This window comes from Carassius carassius, chromosome 3 (genome assembly GCF_963082965.1).
Source record: "Carassius carassius chromosome 3, fCarCar2.1, whole genome shotgun sequence".
Lineage (NCBI taxonomy): Eukaryota > Metazoa > Chordata > Actinopteri > Cypriniformes > Cyprinidae > Carassius > Carassius carassius.
This window is the reverse complement of record NC_081757.1, coordinates 30,509,381-30,531,241: the sequence shown is the minus strand read 5'-3', so window position 1 is coordinate 30,531,241 and position 21,861 is coordinate 30,509,381. Positions and strand designations below refer to the sequence as shown.

The window sequence follows — 21,861 nt, the reverse complement described above, 5'->3', positions numbered from 1 at the left end:
CTGTTATTTCTCACCCAACTGGTTAATTAAAACAAGCATATAATCAAAGGAAATCTGGAGTTGGATTAACCTCCAAAAACAAAAACGATACCTTTTAAAAAGCTCATTATCAAATATCAAATATTTCTAAAGTGTTATGTTCCAAGGCAGATTGTTCGTGGCTTGGTCTTAGTGACTTAAAAATCCTCTTCTTTACTCCTTAACCTTTCACAGATCACAGATCTACTTTTAGTGCTAAACACTTTGTGAAATACTCTAAATCGGTGTGTTACGAGCTGCTTTTAGTTTTAAGATGTTTTGTGAATATGGCCCCAGGCGCACTTGCCCAGCAAACACAAGTGCACAAACACCTGATCTTCTTTTCCTGGTGTCATGTTTATAATAAAACTAGTCAAACAGGTTCAGTTAATCATCTGCAGGCTTTTCATGCTTTATTATGAAAACAAGAAACACCCCCCATGAGCAGCAGATGACTTTCATTCCCTAAGTCTTACACATCAGAGCTGACAGACCTGTTTTCCTTAAATGTAACTTAAATATTCAACTACACGCGTCTTAGTGGGTGGATGAATACAGCACGGAAGTTCTATACTGTCCCTGCATTTTGTGCTAGGATGATGATGATGACATTGTGTTCTAAAGGCAGATGCAGAAATAAAACCATCTGCCTTTGAGTGTGTGTGTGTGTGTGTGTTCGTGTGTTTGTTATATAACAAAGCATTACAAGTGGACCATGAATAAGCATCCTTCAATGTGGACAAGGGACGGAAACAAGAAGATAAAGAGCAATGAGAATTAAAAAAAGAACACTAGACAGAGACTCTATAAATGTTGGGAATAAAAGGTACATCCAGAATCATTGATCAGTAATCTCATGATATTTATCTGAGGCAAACACAATTTTGTGGCACCTGCTGATTAAGATAAACAATGTTTTGTCAACACACCCAGCTAACACGAGCCAATCAAAAGACAGTTTACATGACAAGACACACCTGTAGAGTCATGTGTGCTTTAATAGCACAGTGACGGAAAAGCATGACAGAAACCCACCTCCCCCCCTCTCAATGACTTTCCCTTTGGCCACCGCACTGCCTGATCGGATCCGTCCATCTACTGAATACCGAGGGGTCCGCTGCTCTTTATACCTAATATAGTTCAGTCACAAAGACCAGGCAGAGACTGAATTCACCCTTTTTCTGTAGTCACACTGGGCTGGTCTTAGTACCCAAGGGCAGCCAGAATTACTGCCAGCCCACTTCTAATGTCCCTTTGCTTTTGTGTACCAATGGAAAGTATAATCATTCACATCCAGATGCTTTCTCTCAGCATTTCACTTTGTCTTTTTCTTCTATTAAAAGCTTAGAAATTCCAGATAAAAGCACCTGCTAAACTCACAAAGACATAGTCTTCAGCAGTTTTCAGACAGTATTTCTTTCTAAATGGAACTATGTTACACCTTAAGGTATTTTTTGTCTTGGTTCACTGGCTGTTATGAATATCTTTTTGGACATTCATCTATAACTATATATAGGTTGCTATACACTATATATACTCTATACTCTCTATAGTCTCTCTCTCTCTCTCTCTCTCTCTCTCTCTATATATATGTATATATATATATATATTCTGAGATAAAGTTTCAGTATGTTGGCCAGTATGAAGAGTCAAATGCTTGTTCTAGATTATTATTACAATCAATGTAGTACACTGTGGTTCAAAAGTTTGGAGTTGATCATATTTTTTTAGATTTTTGAACAAAGGCTGTTATGCTCACCAAGGGTGCACTTACTGTATTTGATCAAGGATACAGTAAAAACAGTAATATTATGGAATATTATAAAAAAAATGTAAATAACTGTTTCCTAAGTATATTTTTAAATGAAATGTATTTCTGTGATGGCAGCAGCCATGTACTCCAGTCTTTATTGTCACATGATACTTCAGGAATCCTTCTATGATGAACTGGGGCTCAAGAAAAATCTTTGAATTAGCAGTGTTTGAACAGTTTCTCTACCTAATATTTTTGTTGAAATCATGAAACGTTTTGTCAGGATTTCTTCAATAAATTATGACACTTCAAAAGAACAGCATTTATTTGAAACAATGCAAAATAATCTACATTCATTTCTTTCCTAAACAAAATCTTACTGACCCTAAACCTTTGAAATGTATAGTACATATCATTCTAAACATTCTTTATTTCTTTATGTGTACAACTTGTTTTAATAAAGAAACAATTACTGACTGCAACACTATTTTGAACGGTTTGTACAAGTTCTCTTACAGTAATAACTATATATCTCATCAGCCTCTTCTGTTTACTCCATCTATGGACATTTTAGATTTCCCTCCCTCATATTTGGCCTGCTCTAGCTCTTTAAGATGAATCGTAATCCTTGCAGTCTGGTTGCTAATCTTCTTGACCCTCCAAAACCATGATGCCCCAGACATTAATCACCTGATCCCTATACTGTAATTACATGATGAGAGATGTTGGTGGTCTCGGCCCGTCTGCCCTTCACTCACACACACACACACACACACACACACACACACACACACACACACACACACACACACACACACACACAAATCACATGAACTAGTGAGACAGGGATTAAACTTGTGTTGTAGAACCTGACAAGAAGCAGGATTCTGACAGAACCAATGAAGTCTGAGCAGATTATAATGCACAATACATCTGTTTGCAAAAGATGATTTTATACTTTTACCAGCAGAGGACTGGTTTATTTACACAGAACCTTCAAATAAATTTCAGTAATAAAACAATCCACAAACATTAGAACAATCACAATGAAACCCACAAGTCTGGGTTTCATTGTGATGGACAAATGGAAAGAAGTATTAAAAAAAAAACTAAAAAATAGAGGGTGGCAAAGTCATTGTGCTTTAAAAATGGTTTGTGTGTGTGTGTACAGACCAGTTAAACCCAGAGTCTCTTTATAACAAGATTAATGACAGTGAGGTCATCGCTGTTTTGTTTGAAGAAGGGTGGCATGATTCATGTTTATAGTTTCTCATTTATTAAGTTTCACTTAAGCTGATGACTTCACATATTTGTTAGCTGAGAAACAAACAAAAACACTATTTTACACAATTTTTATAACACTTATTGAATTATCAAGACTCGACTTAAGTAGACACTAGTTGATACAAGAAACTAACTAACAATGGATTGTATTCATACTGCATAAATGCATACTAATAGAACATAAATCATTAACGGTTGAGCTACTGTTTACCATATTTGATGTATTTGTGTAGATTAGTATTTATATGAATAAAAGCATACATTAAATCTGGTCATCATATAAAGCAATCATGTTTCTTCACTCAAATACCGGTAATATGGATTACGTTTACAATGTCTCTATGAACCGCACCAAAGATTTGATTGCATGTAGTTTCAATGAAGGGACCGAAATCTCCAAAGTTTCATTAATTCATTAATTCAATATCTTCATTTGAAGGTTTGGAATCCCATAAAGGTGAGTGAATTAAGACAGAATTTTCGTTTTTGTTATCCCTTTAACACTTCAGCCAAGTTAATTATTTGGCAAGGACTATACAACCAAACACCAAAACCAACATGGACCCGTTTAGGAATGAAGGGCAAAGCGTAGAGTGACCTAGAAATGCTGTAATGTAGCCACTACTATGTGTGCGTGTTTATGTACTCAATAGCAGTCATTTTTACACTTTAGCTATGTTTTGGTTTGCACTTTATCACACAGTGATAATGTTGAGTCAAAGGCTTACTTCCACTACAAACAATGGCACACAAACACACTCACACTGTGGCATTGATTGGAGGTCGCATTAATCTCTATCACACACTCTAATCCAAGAAACATACTTTTTTGTCCTTACAGTTATACTGCAGTAATCATATTGAAAGGGACATGTTCAAAAATATTTGTTTATGAGGTCAGAAAAAGCAGTGTGTGTTCATTTACTTATCCATTAATTATTAATGATTATCTAAATGAAGGAGTGTCTGTGATCCTGTTTAGATCCAGCTTTCCTCCTGCATGTCTTTCTTTTTGCTGTTATTCTCTCTCTGTAAGACCCCTTGAGGGGAGATCACTTCACATCAGTGTGTGTCTCACTGTCACTGTGGAGAATGAATAGATGCTCTTTCAGTGTAGCACACACACCACACACACACACACACACACACACACACACACACACACACACACACACACACACACACACACACATCTCATTCAACAGCAGAATAGCAGGGAATAAATTTATCAGCAGTGCACCGACTTTCCCAGTTAGTGTCCTTGGACAAAACAATAGCAAACATCTGACAGCACAAACATAGTTGATATAAATGCATTAACCACGGACCAACATCTGACCTCTCTCTCTCTCTCTTTCTGTCTCTCTCTCTTCTTCTATCAGGCCTCATTCTCTTTCAGTATGTCTTGAATTTCACCTTCAAATGCCATTGCCGTAGTTTGTGTGTGTGATTCATAAAGACATAAATAAACTCTTCAGGGCTATTCTATGATTTTGTCTATAGCACACACACCCTGTAAACACTAAGTAATGTTTATGCACATCACACATCCAGGTAGATAGGCTTCATATGATCAAAAAGCTGGTTTTCATATGGTCTTTCAACATTAATACTGAAAGTGAAAATAACTTTTATGCACACTCATGTATCGTCATACATGTAGACGGAAAACCTGTTTAGGGAACCTGGGGATAGTTGTCATACTTTTCACTCCAGTAAATATTTCTTAGATTAATGTTATTTTTGGCAGTACATTTCTGCATAGACACAGACAGTTGAGTAAAATAAATATTTAAAATAAAGTAAACATTTCTGCTATTATTCAGGACAAAAGATGCAGTTTATTGAACGTGTCAACTTTTTTCTCGCTCTATATGGCATCAGTTGACACAACAAGACCTGCAATTAAATTGCCTATTGTCAATGAAAGGTTAAGTAATAAAAAAATTATGAATATATTTTTTATAGTAACATACAAAAACATAAAACCATCATTAAACCGTTATGAATGAATTAAATATATAAATAGCCTCCCCTATTTGAAAGTTTTGTGGCATTAAGTATTCTTCTACAAATGAAACAATTCTTTTAAAACTTTAATGTAAATTGTTGCTTGTTTGTTCCTTTTCAAACATGTAGGTCAGACGTAAACAAACAAAACATAAATTTTTCAAGTAAACAAGCTGTGCCATATTTTAGAGGCTATATTTATAACACACAAACAAACAAGCATAGAAACAAATCTCAGCTGACTGTCGTCAGGCATGGTTGCCTGGTACCTCTGGACATCAGCTCTTACGTCTTATACAGAGAGCCTTCAAGACTAATGAGAAAGAGAGAGAGAGTGATGTAAAACACAGCCGCCTGTGTCCACTATCACAGCCTTTGAAACTGTACATGTAAAACAAACACAATTGTCTGCATTCAGTCATTTGGAGCAGCTCAAACCCAAACACTATATATGGTCAAAACTCTATAAAAAAAAAAAAAAAAAAACCTTCCTTTAGTGGCTAAAATAACACTACCCTATTTCAAACTTTCCTTGCTGTACATCTTCAGAGTGACATCATCACTCACTGTTTATACAGCAATGCTGAGCTTTACAGTGTCTAAACCACACATGCTTGTAGACCCTTACTATATATCTGTAAGCTGACCTGCTATATATTTATGAATTGATGTGATCGACCTCTGTCTCTTGTGTGCATATGGTGTGTTCTGGTTACACTCCATTAGCATGTGGTTTAATGTTTATTGAACGAATGTTACTTTGTGTCAGTTAATGTCCTAGAATTGCGATGAGGTCATTGAGGAGAGTCACTCACTTTATTAATATTATACAAATATGTTTGACTTCAATTCAACTTAGAATCTTAAATGTTCAAATATTTGTGAGTGAATGAATTCTGCAGTGATTAAGGACAACAAATTGAATACTGTAAATTTGTCTGTTGGCTTTAATACTATATAATAGGTGAAAAACAAAGTGAAAATTCAATTCATAGTATTCATAAAACTGTAGATGAAAAATACTGAGATGATGGCACATCTCATTGACAGCATGGCTGACATAGTACATCCTGATTTTATTCATATTATATTCATTTATACTTTATTTAACACTTATTTTTAAAAAATCTCAATGGTAGTGTAAAAACACCCTTTTTACCCTGTCAAAATCAGCTCTGTTTTCAGCAAGCTGTTTTAGTCCATGTTCCTTTAATTGCTAATGAGCTCTGCTATTACCCCGCCCCTCTCTCTTTGAGGACTGACGCACAAAACTAGCTAACTAGCACATTATTAGGAAAGGCGATTTGCAAAGATTCATAAAAAAACCCTTATACTCACTTCTTCTGTAGATGAAGCTGGATCACAAATGATTCACGCGAACATAGACACATTTAGACAGATCAGGGATCTGTGCATTCCCTTTAAATACGAAAGTAATGTTAATCCACTGCGTCTTCAGTGGCTCAGATGTCAGGAGTAAATGATGACTACTATATTCATTATTACATCCAACAACAAAATTTAATCGCTTAATCAAAAGGGCTGGGCAAAAAATAGATTTTTCGATTCATCTTTTTTTTTTTTTTCTTATGACATCAATCATTTATGATTCAATATCGATTTAAAAGCCGTGAATCGATCTTTCCCGGTATTTAATTCAGCAAACATTTAAAAGAAGATCTGATTAATGTGAACCTCTGTCGTCTCACATGATATGTGATATGTGATGATATGAATACACCAATTTCATCCCCAACTGCTCTGAGAGTCATTAGCATTTTATTGTTTAATTTGACAAAACGTTAATTTCATATCACATACACAGCAGCTGCAAGCTCCTCACGGCAAGCCGTCAAAATAAAAGTTTATTTTAACGTGAAGAAACTAAAAAATATATTACTATTTAGCAGTCTTAAGACTCAATGTAACAACAATGCTACTACTACTACTATTCAGAAATATTAATTAATCTTTATATTTAAAGGAAAGAAATCACATTTGTTTTATTTTTATTTTAACAGTAAACCTCTGTTGTGCAGCACTTTGTTTGCCAAGAAATTAAAGGTTTTTTTTCTTCATTTGATTAGGATAAATTCAATGGTTTTATCTGATTACCAGAAAGAAATAGAAGAACATTTTATACGGCCATATTACGGTTTAAAAAAGCCCTATACAAAAAAAAAGAGAAAAGGTTTAAAATTCAGGCCTGTGGATATTAATTTATTTTTATAAATTCACCATTTGTAAACTGATGTTTACTGTAAATTTTTGTATAAATTTCAGAAGCATTTGTATTAAAAATTATATTTAATGTAATTAAAAAAAAATGAGAATCGAACTGAATCAAGAGCTTGTGAATATCTGAATCAATCTGAATCAATACCCAGCCCTATTAATCAGACACACTCATGTTTTCCCATCCCCTTTGGTGGACAGCTCACTCAGGTCAGGTCTAAGGCAAGATGGCCTTGTCAATCAACTATCATGGGAGGGGCCTGTGTAGAACTACGTCATTCTGACAGGAATCTCAGAACAACCTGATTTGAGGAAGAGCATTTTAAAATATAGATTTACATTTTTATTATTATTATTATTATAGGGTGGATGTGTACACGCACTTCCAACACACATTTATGTTCAAACAACATATAAAGTGAATTTTGCATCCGATGACCCCTTTAACAGTCACAAATTGCTCTTCAAATGTAGTAACTACTCAGTATGCAGTTTTTATAAACTTTCAGTTGTAAAAGAACAAGCTGAATGCATTTCCTGTCATCAAAAAGCAGGAGGAGATGTGAGAGAGAGAGAGTTGTATATTACTTATCCCCTGTGAACAAATGCTTTTGAATGCCTGATGCATTTAAATATTTTTAATGATAATATTACTGGATTTACAAACTATCAATTAAAGACTGCCCAAGCTTCTGTTACACAAATTAAATGCTCACTCAGTGACTAACCAGTAAACACAGAGCATCTGACCAAAAACTGAACCTGTGAAGCACCATGTTAGTTTTCTTAAATGAGGATGACAAACACAGGTTGGAGGAAATGTGTAACAAGTGGTTTATAGCGAGTTATTTCCGGTTCAGTGATATAACAGACAAGCTGAAGTTCCAACGAATCAGTAAGAGCATTCAACTGAAGCCAGCTGAAGCCACTTATGCATTATTTAGTGACCTACATGCTGACTAAAATATTTGACTGATAGACATGCACATTAATGCAGAATGGCAGACACACCCACACAAACCGACTGAATTTCTTGTTTTCGTTTCCACACCCCTCCCATCCAAACCGATAGATGATTCAAATCAAAATAAGCCTCACACACAACCTTTCAAAAGAGTGTCAAAGTATTAACTGTCACTTTTGAGCAATGTGCTAAATAAAAGTGCTAAAAAAATTAGTAAAACCTCAAACTTTTGAATGGGAGTGTAGTACTAAATAAAACCAGCAAAATAAAATACATTAGGTAGATGAAATAAATATACAAATAAATATTTTTTCAAATATCATAATTATCATAATATCATAAATTAAATACATTAAAGTAGTACTAACTATTATTGTATTTTGATATTTTTCCCATTTTACATTAATTCACATGAATGAAAATTAGATGGTTTCGTATTACGGTAAATATCATTTTTAAATAATTATCATACAAACAGTGTCACAATGCAAAAATAAGTAATGGTCCTACAAACAGGCATACTTTCCTTTCTGCAAAATATAAATATTATTCTAAATTTGGAATTTGGGGTGAAACATGTTCTTGACAGGTTTTTTGGTATTCACATGAAATAACTGAACATTTTTTGGGCAAAGATTGGGTATTTCACACTGAGACAGACCTCTCTAATGCAATCCTATTAGTGGCTAATACACAAAACCGAGCCCCACACCGTTAAAGCCTCATCTGGTGACACTCTCTTTCCACTTCGATACACTTTTCTGCCTTATCCCTCCATTCTGTTCTTTCTCTCTGTTCTTTAACTCCAGTCACTCTCATAATATCACAAAGCTTTTTGAGCCTGGTTAATATTTTCCCCTCAGTAAAGTCAAAGTATGAGATCAAAGGCTGTGTGCACTTTTAGAGTTTCATCCTCTTTCAATGCATCTCTCGATCGTGCCCGACTCAGAAACCCTTTTACGTTGCAAAAACACAACACTTAAATTACCATAATGGAACAAGGCAATAATGATTTTCTACCATGCGGCTTTTACCAAAACCAGAGGAGCAGCCGCACAAGCACCAGAGGGTGGAGAGAAAAACAGAGAAAGCAGGAAACACACACACTCTGCTTCCTGCAACACTCTTCCCTTGCCCCGCTTGGCTTCATTCCAAATCATTTCAATTTGTGAAAGAATCTCTCCAGAGAGACATGCATCAAAATCATTTCTTTGTCTGGGGTATATTTCTGCTAGCTCGAAAGAGATACTTCAGCCTTTTAGTTTGATGAGAGAGTGAAAGAGAGAGGGGAGGGGGTGGCATCTGTTGCACAGCCATCCGAAACATATGCAAAAAATCATTTTGCATCTTTTTCCCATTTCTCTTTTATATTACAGCCATCCGCACAAAAGCTCAGTCTGTGTCTGGACTTCCCAGCATCCACTTCTCCCCATATGACCTCGACAAGGAGTCTTTAGTGGTTTTGTTTGCACACAGATCAGATCTCAGTCTCAGGGTCGGAAGGACTGAACCTAGATCAGCATAAACAGGCAACCTGCATTGAGACCAGTCAGGAAAAAAACCTCCATTTAACAACTTAACCTTCCTCAGTATTTCACAAGCCATCTTGTTTTAATTACCACCTCCAGTGGCCAATTACAGGCCAGAAATAAAGAATGGGATGAAAGTGAGAAGGGACCTAACAAGGTATGGGTTTTACATCCCCCACCTTCACCTCCACAGAACAATCAGTGATTTCCATTAGTCAGGCCTTTTCCGATTGAAACGGGGAGGGTCGTGATTGTGTGTATGTGTGTGTGTGTGCATGCATGTAGGGAGAACTCCAGTCTTCCTTTGTTCTCTCAAGGCTGCATCCTGCCATTAAGGGTTTGAATGGGTTTCCTTGCTGGCACAATCATGCTTGGAGCAGACCCCAAAAACAACATGGCCAACCAACCACAAACAAGCAGAATGAGAGAAAGAACCAATGATACAACAAGTGCGCGCTTGCAAGAGAGAGAGAGAGAGAGAGAGAGCAAGTTTCAACTTAAATTAAATTACATTAAATGGAAGGTTACAATTACAAAATTAAATGTGAGTGATGTCCACTTAGTATAAGCACTGGTGTAGATGCTAATATAGTTATTTTTATAGTTATCGTTCTTGGTGTGAACAGACCTTAAAGGGTTAGTTCACCCAAACCTAAAATTTGACTGTGTTTTACACACCCTTGAAGCAACCTATGTGTATATGACTTTCTTCTTTCAGATAAATCGATTCGGAGTTATATAAAAAAATTGTCCTGGAAATTCCAAGCTCTATCACTGCAGTCATCAGGTGTTGCAGTTGAACAATCCACAAGTCGTCAAATAAAGTGCTTACTATTCATAATAAAATGAGCCTCACACGGCTCTGGGGGGTGGATAAAGCCTTCTGTGAATTAATGTGTTTTTGTAAGAAAATATCCATATTTCATACGTAATAAGCACTTTTCTCTCACTTCCGGTATCTTTCATAAGTGGATGCTGTTCCGGCAGATGATGCAGCACGTATGCATTGTGTGATTAGTGACAAATGTGGAGAGAAACTGCTTCAAAATTTGTTTTCGGTATAGGAATGTGTTATTTCCCTTGTAAAACAAAAAATATTGTTCATTTATGTTTACCACAGGCTTTATTTTACTTATATATAATTATAATAATAATAGTAATAATAAAACATTAAAAAACCTAATAGAAAAATCTTAAATGAATGTATTTATAGTATTTTACAACGGCTTCAAACATGGCTCAGCCAATCTTAAACAAGGACAAAAATTATTTGTTTAATTAAATAAATAGTCTATTATGTATGTATTGGTATCATTTGTTTATGAATCCGTCACATTGTGTTTTATTGATTGCAAATGTTTTTTTATTTCATCTCACCACATTCAATTCAGACTGCAAACCTGGGTAAAATATTAATTGCCGTAAGAATGTAGATTTAGCAGCAGCATGCGGCACCACTAAAAAAGCAGTGCAGGAAGTACTGGCATAATATGCAAAATATGAAGCTATAAGCACACTTTTCTCCAACACGTGCATGAATTGAAGTATGATTCCTGCCTATAGTAGAAATGGGATAGACGAAGATGGCAAAGTCTAATGGGTTTTGAAAAAAACACTTTCCCTACGCGTAGTATGTGTATGACTAAAGAAAGAATGGTGGTAAAAAACGTAACGGTATGCCAGAGAGTGCATCAAACAAACTAAAAGCAAGGGTAGATATTCAGAACTAACTCAATAATATCTAAGAAGAGATCAATGCACACATATTCCTTGAACTGTGTCATCATGTCCCATCGTTCTCTCAGATCAATACTTTCCAATCAGCGCAGAGCTCAGCAGCTCTAGCACCCACAGCACCTCCATCAATCATGAAGGCTTATCACATATTCATGAGCTGAGTCAGTCACTGGCCAATAAGAGCAGGTAATTAAATGTGTTTCCTTTGACAGATATACACCACTATTCAAACGTTCAGTAAGGGGTCAGTAAGAGTTTTTTATTATTATTATTTACTTAATCAGACAAGGATGCATTAATGTGATTAAAAGTGTTAATATAGACATTTAGAATGATACATTGATAGTGTTCTTGAGCACAGAATTACAATAGAAAAATAGAAAACTTTTATTTAAACGTTTTTTTTATATATATTTTACTATATTTTATATAGTCTGTTTTTGCTATATATATTTTTTTTTCAGCTTGGGTGAGCATAAAAGGCTTTTTTTAAAAATCCAGATCCCTAAGTTGTGAACGGCTTGCTTTAAGAGCTAGTTTTCGTCTACAGAGACAATAACACCGGACCGCCACACACAAACTACTACACTTTTGTACCAGACAGATCCAGGCTGAGGAAAACAGATAGACACTCATTAAAATAAGCACATGAAACATTTAATGAGACACAGAGAGCTGTTTCCTACCACCCTGCAGTGTGAGTTTTATTGAGGGTGCAGCAGTCTTTTACTCAGCTCTTCTAGCAAGGGTTGCCACAGTAGGGACCGTCACACCTCCCCCAGTGGGAGCCCACACGTCACACACCACCACAGAAACAAGCCGTTACATCTCCAGGTGTGGCACACAGAAGCTCAAAGGTCTGCTAATATAAACACGCAGTAGCTGCATTATTGCATTGCCTTTGGCTGCTGAAATCAGTTATTACTCTGGAGCAGTTTGAACAACTTTAATCTAAGCTATAAAGCATTAAGAAATAATGTCACATGTGCTGCATCATAATACAGAGCAGACAAATGACCTCAAAAGATGGTTACTGTGATTTTGCAAAGCAGGACATGCTCTTTTAATTGGTTGATAGCAATGTTGTTCTAGGACCAGCAATGACTTATATTAACATGTCCTACTTGGCAAAATCGTGATAAGCTTTAAGGAGTCTGTGAGCACTGAACACATACCGATGAGTCAGGACACTGTATTACTGTCCATTCATCCTCTACTGGGGACAGTTGTCTGGGTGTGTGTGTCAGAAAACAGAGGGTGACAGAAACATCTGTCTTTGTAATACTGATATATCAGGACATAGGATCTACTCCGAGCCTCCTGCAACACAAAAAGCTTTTGTTCCAGAAAGTTAATCTGATTGTTAAGCTTGAGCACTAATGGATTGGAAGTACTAGGCTATATGATGGCGTGAGTCTTATGGGTGTGAGCTTTTGTGTAGGATGTGTGCATCATACATTTTACTAAAAGGTGCAGGAGATATGACAAAAGTGAACAAACAGTGTATAAGCAAAAATTAGCATTTAATAGCTTTCACTGTCATAATTATATTTGTTTAAATATGTATTTAGAAGTTATTTAGCTCGCATTAGCATCACTGTATTTTGTGTACTTTAAGCAGCGAAACCACAATTAGAAGCCGCACTTATTTGATGAAGATCAGCATGGTCATCTCTGAGAGTTACGTAAATTATACTGATATTAGTGAGTTTTACACAATAATTAATTGCTTTGGAAACCTGTAAAAAAGTAAATAAAATCAATAAAATAATAGAAAAAGTACTGGCATCTCATTGCACACAATCCATTAATTTAACAGGCATTTCTGTTAACTCTAAAACACAACGCAATTAAAATTCAAAACAATGGTAAAAAAAAATAATAATAATTTTTCCTTAAAAATCCTTAAAATTATACAGTATATTTTACCCCATTTTTACAGATTTTTTTTTTAGAGTGAACTTTGGCATCACTGCTCAGAATGTTTTCAAATCTTTCCAACTTGTATGTTTACACTCATTCTGTTTTCTGTCATCTGGCCTCAGACCTTTTTTCTACCTCCTCGGCCTTACAGGTATTGATTCTTCCATTGTCTCCACTGGTAAAGCATGATAGTAAGTGTGTTCCACTGTCTAAAACATATTTCTTTACAGGGTCATGACATTAAAAATAAAATTTGCCTCATAGCTTAAAACATGCTCGCTTCTTTGAATATTGTGGGATTTGTAAAATGACACGGGGAAATACTTTTGCATATGACTGCCATCGTCACATCACTGCACCACAGGCCCTGCCCACTAGCAGTTTGCAAGGCAGTGTAATGGAGTTCGCAAAGACACCTTTGTTGAAAGACGAAGCAGCCAACTGACAACAGCTGTATCACAAAACATAAGCAAATAATTTCATAGTGCTTTGTCTGTAAATTACAGTTTTATATAGATAATTTCTTCAAAACTGCATAGCAAGTGGTCATACTATTTCCTATTCAATGACATTAGCCAGTCATAACAGTGGCCGTTTACTGACAAGCCTTAAAAAAGTGACCCTTAAAAACTTTTTTGTGCAAAAAACTTTATTAACATTACAAGGGAACTTCAAGGAACATATTAAAATAGTAAAAATATTCATGACATGAACCCTTCAATGTGTAAAACCTTTTAAATTATTGCCGAACTACAGAATGTACCTTTAACTGAAAAGGTCAGACCATGAATGCTATAAAATGCTACTAAACATGACTTTAAAGTTAGATAAAGATCAATATCGAAAAAGTCAGAAAATTCTAATTTCAAGCAGTGAGATTCAAAATGAATTCATGTTTTTATATGACGAAACACTAAAAACTTAGAATGCTTTATGGCTGGAAAATATGGATACGTTTCTGAGAAGAGATGCAAAAAACAAAACACAGGCATGCATCAAATGTGCCTTCACACCATTTTACCATCATTACAAATGACTCCAGGTCTATCAAACAGACAACAAACACAGACTGACAAGCCATTTTGGCTGTCTCAGTGAAAGATTTATCCTCCTTGTCTGAGAATCAGTTGGGACGAGGTTGTGGATTTGTGTAGTCTTCGCTGAAATTGTCAGTCTGGGTTGTTAGGTAATCTGTCTGACCATTAATCAAGTCTTTTGTAACATGGATTTAATAAACTGAGAAGAAACTGGGAGTAAAAGTGTAAGAAAAAGACAAGAACGCTTAAGGAAATGTCTTATCCCTAAACAGACCCTACACAACCTATTCAAAAAGGAAGCGTGACCTCTGACATTTGACCCAAGCTGTCTGCCACACTGGTCTTACCCTCCAACACCTAGAAGGACCTTCATTAGACCTTGTGTACTGTTAGCCTGTCTTGCTGTTTTAATCATATTACATCTACATGAATATACCCTTGAAAAAAGATAATCTAATCAACACTGCACTTTAAAGTGTTTCTAAAGACATGAAATTAAATCAGAAAGTAAAGAATTTGGCAGAATGCTAAACACAAAAACTGCACTATACATCCTCCCATTACAAATTCTTAACACAAAGTTAAATTGTTATGCCATGAAAATTAATACAGCTCTCATCAATCTGCTTACGTTGGCTATGACATTTAACACAGAAAGCCCATTGCCTCTTTGTTAGGAATGCAACACAAAACGTCTGTGAGGTTTTCTGCTGATGCACAGGAGACCATATAACACTGTAGGAGTGAGCTGTGAGAAGAATGCAAAAGTCATGACCATGTGTAGGTGGAAGTGAAATATCCGAAACCAAGGCACAAGATTTACCTCATTAAACCTGTCTTCTTTTACATTCCTTTATTTATTACCGCTGTTTCTTCATGTTTCCTACTGCATTCCATTTTATATTTCCAACTAGTTTGTTCCAATGACTCCTTTTGAGACATGAAGCCAACCTGAATATGCTCATTCCACTTCACCAAACAACCAGCCCTGAACTTTAAAATGGAAATCCTGAATTCTACAAATTTTCCGTCATTGTCTAAAGCTTGTTTCCAAAACAGGAGATTTTGATTCAGTCACGCTTCACAATGCCACATTAATGTGTGAAATGGTGACCATTGTGTTTCAGCTCCTAATCATTTTCATGTGAGCAGTCTTAGAAACAACACTATTCGGGAGTACTCATATGAGCCAAGGATTTTTCTTCAAACGTGAAGCCAGACACACATGGACTGCACTAGAGAATAACACATTTTGAAAATCACAGGAATACACATAAAGCTAAGTATTATTATTATGGCCTCCCATATCACTCTCTACAGCAGCCATACAAATAAGAGACTGCAGTTTGCTAACATAAAAATGTTCTCATTGCTAGTCACACACAGTATAATACATTTCATACAACAGTGCTTTTATTGCATTGGTCAAAAGACGTTCCTGATAGTTAACATTACATCACCTGGCTTTCCTGTTTTCACAGTATTCCTGACCAGAGTGTTGTGATGTAAGGATATTAAGTACAACCGCACAATTGTAAGTGGATGAAACCCTTGGTACATAGAACAATTAATTGCCATTGATCTGGCAGCAATAATAGAATATGGACAGAATATGCTTAATGCAAAAAGCACTTCTACAGTGGTACTGAGAATTTAAAATGTGCCAGTGAGTGGACAACAGTATCTAAACAGTGTACAGGTGTGGAGGGATGATCAAGATGCTGTAGTGTTTTTAAGTACATTTTCTTCCGTCCTTCTTTCAGAGTGGCATTTCACATAATTTTAGCACCAGCATGCCTATGGAAAGTGCAAATCACTGTCTAGTATGCATTATGCAGTCTGCCCCAAACTGTCAACTGCTATTTCACGGTAGTCTACTTATAAATGTACAAGTCTGACTACCTGCACATGGAGCGAACTATACTGCTGAGAAGGTGAGAGAGTCTCTGCGAAATAAGGTACACACGAGAGTAAACACATCATTCACATTTACAAATCCAGAAAAACTAAGTTGGAGGAAACAGGACTGCCCCCAGGAATGTTGACACACACAGGCACACACACACACACATTTATAAACATGTATTTCTCCTTTGAATTTAGGCATACACAACCTTTTACATACATACACAACGTTTTCTTGACAAATATAGGAACATAATGTGTTCATTGAGTAAATTTCGTATCTCGTTTATAATGTACACCTGTTAATGTCATAGCATATCTATCATACCTGAATCAAAGTAGCCTATACGACTCGTCAAAGGAAAAGTACATAGAAACACTAAAGAGAATGTTTATGATAACACAAAACACCAAACAAAAACAGTACAGAACTGACAACTTTCCACGAACCAAACTATTCCTGTCACGTGTTTTAATCCCATGGTGATTAGAAAGTGTGCGCGCACAGGTTGTCACCTGCCTCCCGCCTATTAATGTTTCGCTGTTTCGAGAAAAAAAAAAAAGTTAACACTCCAAAAGTGTAAAAAACAAAACAAAAAAACTATTTAGTTCTTATTTGACTTTACTTGAGTAATGCTTCTCTGTGTTTCAGACACTGAAGTTTGAGAGGTATCATTAGAATAGGCTAGCTATCATTTTTTCTTTCGTCATCTGAGCCGAACTCACCTCCATAGCTGTTGGCCGTCGCGCTCCAGGACGTGGAACACAGCAACACACTTGCAACAAACAGACCGGTAACTGGCTTCATGTTCCGACAAACCCAACCGCTTTTCTACAAGTTCGGAGACAGTCCTTTATTTCCAGTCTCAGCTCCAGCTCATCATAGCAAAAATTTTGTAGATTTGGCCACGCAGATTTTAAGGGGGTTAAATAGTTAATATAAGAAATATCGATATTATATCTAATAAATTAATTTAAAGTCAGCATATTATTGTATTTGACAATAGAACAGAAATTCAGAACGTCCACGGTGTTCTCTTTCTCTGAGTCTCGAAATATTATCCAGCACAATTCAGCGCATCCCACAATCTGGGTAGAAACAAAATCTGCTTGCTTCCGAGCAAACGTTAAACTTTCCCGAAGTTGATTTCAATGTGCAATGCATTCGCTGTCAGATGCTTAAAGCAAAAGACACGCTTGTAGCCTGTCGTTTAAATCCTCCAGCCCGTGCTGAACACAAATTCAATTGTCCCGTCTGACCATCCGATATTCCCGTCCGAGTAAATTATATCTGAATATGTCCGTGTGAGATTTCAAAAATATATACAACAGAAAGCCAAATGTACAAGCCTAAGAAAGAAAACCAAAACGCTTTCCAGCCGCCTTACGCTGAATTCGCTTCTCAGCCGCCTGAATAACCTCTAACAGGCAACAGAGGCTTCAGTCAAGTCCTAGGCTAAGCGTGCCCCGCCCCGTGGACTACGTCACAACAGGTAAAGCATCTTGAGTTTAAAGGAATTGTAAGACATTTCACGTGGTTCCAATTCCAATTCCTGTATGAAGAACAATTCTAGTTACTGTAATTATTATTTCAGTAATTTGAAGCAAAAAAACAGACTGCATGAAGCCTACTCCCCTCAGCAGTCTGTTGTCAAATGATGATCATTTCAGATTTCAACAACTACAAATCAGAAATACATGCAATTATTGCATGCATGTAATAAAAAAAAAGTTACCAACTATATATTGAATAGCTATATTAAACAAAAGTTATAACATCATTCACCGAAGATTTTTTTTTTTACGTGGATCAGATTACACTGGTAGGCTAAAATAGAACCTCCGAAGAACCGATTCTCGTCTCATCAAGAACATATATTAGGCTATCAAGCTCAGTACTAATGACAGGCTAATGATGACCATCAATTTTCCAGATTTTATTCTATTCAAATATTTGGAAATTAAAATATTAAGCCTGTCCCTATGGCAGGAGGTGCTGTCAAAAGCTAGGCTATATTTCTATTATTTATGATTAATATAAGTCGTTGTTGCAAAGGCAACGTGTATGAAGAATGAGAAGGGCATAGAGGGAGTTCTTTGATAAATCCATTCCCGACAAAAGCACGGGGGAGGGCGGATTTGCGCAGGCCACGACCCGCTGTCCATCTGCCTCTCTGTAATCCGCGCAAGAACAACGACATCTGAGGGTTTCGGCACTCTCTGGATTTCACGGGGCAGCAGGACAAAGGCCAGCGAAGCTGTGAGGCGGCGAGCGGTCAAAGGTGACGGAGGAACAAGTTGCGGAATAAACAGATAAAGTTTTGTTGCGCAACATCCAGTTTCTTCACCTAATTCTTGATTGCTCAAATCAGACTCGATGACTGCGGTTTGAACGATTATTTAGGTTATTATTTGCAATTGTTTACAGCTTAAACACTGACACTCCTCCGAACGCCCCCATCTGGACAGGTGAGAATCCTGTTTTACAGGATGGGTTTAATTTGATCTTTTTCTTTCTCGAAATAAAGGGAGCGTTTTAAAATTGGCAATCATTTAAATTGTCGAATGTGGTTAAGGTTGAAAACATTTACTTGTTGTAAGCCAACTTTCAGTCCCTCATGACTGTATTTTATTGCCACTTTTGTAAATAACCAAGCAATAATTAATTACTCTGCCTATATTACATTCTTAAACTCTCAACTAGCTGGACACGAGTTCAACTCAACCTTACTGGACTCCAGAAAACTCTTTTATGGACCAAACAAAAGGACAGAAGCAGGCATAGGTGAATTCCTGGAGGGCCGAGTGTGCTGTGTGCTTTTGATAACTGTTACCATATCAGCTTCCCATGCCTTTATCATCACAGACTACAACTTTCAGCAACTGATCTCTGATCAGCTTCTAACGTCTTTTATAGAAAGGTCATTTATAGAAAGACCAATCAGCTCTGGCATGTTGAAAAGACCTTAAAGGGATTGTCATGGAACTTATCTGGTGGAGGACATTATTATTCTTCCCCTGAGCTGAGCCAGTAACACACAGTGTGGGGCCTGAACCCTTGAAGTGAGGTCTCGCTGTCCCCTGAGTATAAAGAAAGAAGCATTGCGGTTTACGCAGAGACCCCTACAGAGACCTCTGATTGGGATATTTCCAAAGGGTCACATCCACAGTGTAATATCTTAATGGGGGGAAGTGGAAGAATTATATGTGTGTGTAAGAAGTTAAATTTAAAAAAATATGTGAGTATATCTATCACTAGAGTTTGATACATAAAATCAGACTGTATGAATTGCTTGGTCATTAATTAAATGGAAATCGGTTAGCAAGCTCTTTAATTATGTGTATGTGTGTGTATCTGCTAGTGCCCATCAGTCCCAGACTGACAGATGACCTTGCAGGACAACATAGACAGACACAGCTCTGGACAAACAGTATTACAATTGGATTAAATCTTTGTCTGGACAGTCGCAGCCATACAAACCTTCATTAATTAGATGTGTGCATGTGTCTCTTAGTTAAAAATGTTGGACTGACAGATAATGTATTAGTGCACTAAGGTCAGTGACAACACAGTGCAGCAAATGTTAATGAGGATACCAATATCAGTTCAGAAATATAAATGAGAATAAAAATATCAATATGTGCATATTGGTCTTCCAAAATAGATAATCTGAGTTCCGTACAAGTTAAGCTCTGTTGACAGCACTTGTGGCATAATGTTGACTACAACAATTCATTTTTACACTTAAAAAATCTTTTTTTCCTATTTTTTCCTGAGGTACTTACAATGGAAGACACAAGGTGTATACTATACTGTATATGCATGTTAGCATGGTTTTAATGTGAAAAATGATATTCTGTTTTTACTGTGTAAAGTTATATCCAATTTTACATAAAACATTTCAAGCTTTACATTTTTGTGGTTAATCCTTTTTTATTTATTTGTTTGTAAAAAAAAAAAAACATTTGCTGCACATTTTAAATTCTCAACAAAAAACGAATGCTGATAATTCAATATAACTTTCAATTGAACTTGTTTCAATTAATTCTTTAAAGCAGACGGTTATTTGTGACCAAAAGCAAGATTGCTTTGACAGGCACAAGTTTCAAATCAAACTGAGTTATAGTATTAACATTTTGCAAGAAATGTGCAAAACGACTGCATATAATAATATCGGAATATCAGCAGCTGTGGAAATGAAACGCAGCACAGGAAATCAAAACACAAATGAATGTGTCCACAACCAGATGTACCCAATACAAGACTTTTTAATGCACAGATATTGGCACACGTTTTCAGAGCCGAATATTTTTTCATTTCCATCAGTATGTGTGTGTATTCCAGTACACTGGCCACCTCTACCCCTCCCCCCAGCCCTTACCTCTCACCTCCGATAACTCCTCACCTCCCTCTGCCTCATTACTCCAGCACTGTTCATTGACTGGCTGAGGGAGTGTGTTGAGTCATCAGCAGCAGAACTGCAGGTTCATTAACGGTCCTTCCATTCACCTTCTGGTCTTCTCCACCCGTGTAATAACAGTATTACTCAGTACTTCACCTCAGGCAACTGGACCAGCAGGACACAGGTATTGTGATACCATCTCTAGTGATATCTGGTCACTATCTCTGGCCATTTGGAGATGTGGAACAATCTGGTTTGTGGCCCCTGAGTAGACAGACATGTCAGATGACTTCTAGCTCTGGTGCTTGGTGAGGGGGATGGTGTGGGTGTTACATGTATGTTTTCCATCCCCCATCTTTGACAAGAAAAGGAATCACTAAGAATGTCAAGAGGAGATTCCATGTCATCTTATTACATGCAAACAAAGAATAAGGGTGTGCATATTTGATAGTAATATTCAGAGTTATTTTTAAACATTTGTTTAGGACATTATTGTAACTTTGTAACTAAATGAAAAAAATGACACCATCATGGAATAGTCTCCATTTACATCATAATGGTTTCCGCAAATGGCAGATTTCGAAGTCTTGGTTTGGTGAAAAATCTGAAAGAAGGAAAAAAGGGAGGAATTGTATTTCAGATTTTTTAAAAAATCACTTAGATATATTTTAGACAGCAAAAAAAAAAAAAAAAAAAAACCTCAGCAGAACGAACTGTTATGTGTTTCCAAGCAACGCATAGTGGCAGTATTCATTTATGAATGAATCAGTGTTTTAAAAGAATCAACTAAATAATTAATTCATAAAGACAGTGGCTGCATCTATATATTAAAACTTTCCTATATAGCAGGCAAAAAACAGTATGTGAAAAGAGTAGTTCAAATTCACAGTAGGTATTCAGAAAACTGCTGATGGCTGAAATTAACCGGTAATATTTTAGAATACTGTTCCATCATTGATGAATAACTACACAAGAACACATGAGTAACGCAATATAAGTACCCTAGTAACTACTAGCTATCAATAACTATCAATAACTGATTAATGAATTATGGCGCTTTTCC

General features: G+C 36.4%; 1 protein-coding gene across 2 annotated transcripts in view; it reads right to left on the bottom strand.

Annotated features, from left to right (window-relative positions):
- The window catches only part of sema4f (sema domain, immunoglobulin domain (Ig), transmembrane domain (TM) and short cytoplasmic domain, (semaphorin) 4F), a 57,837-nt gene extending 39,993 nt beyond the window's left edge, over positions 1 to 17,844 (bottom strand). For both annotated transcript variants that reach the window (XM_059535985.1, XM_059535989.1), the window contains exon 1: positions 17,122 to 17,844. In XM_059535985.1, the coding sequence (XP_059391968.1) occupies positions 17,122 to 17,203 (82 nt within the window). In that variant the 5' untranslated portion in view covers positions 17,204 to 17,844. The remainder of the gene's footprint in view (positions 1 to 17,121) is intronic.
- Between the last annotated feature and the right edge of the window lie 4,017 nt (positions 17,845 to 21,861).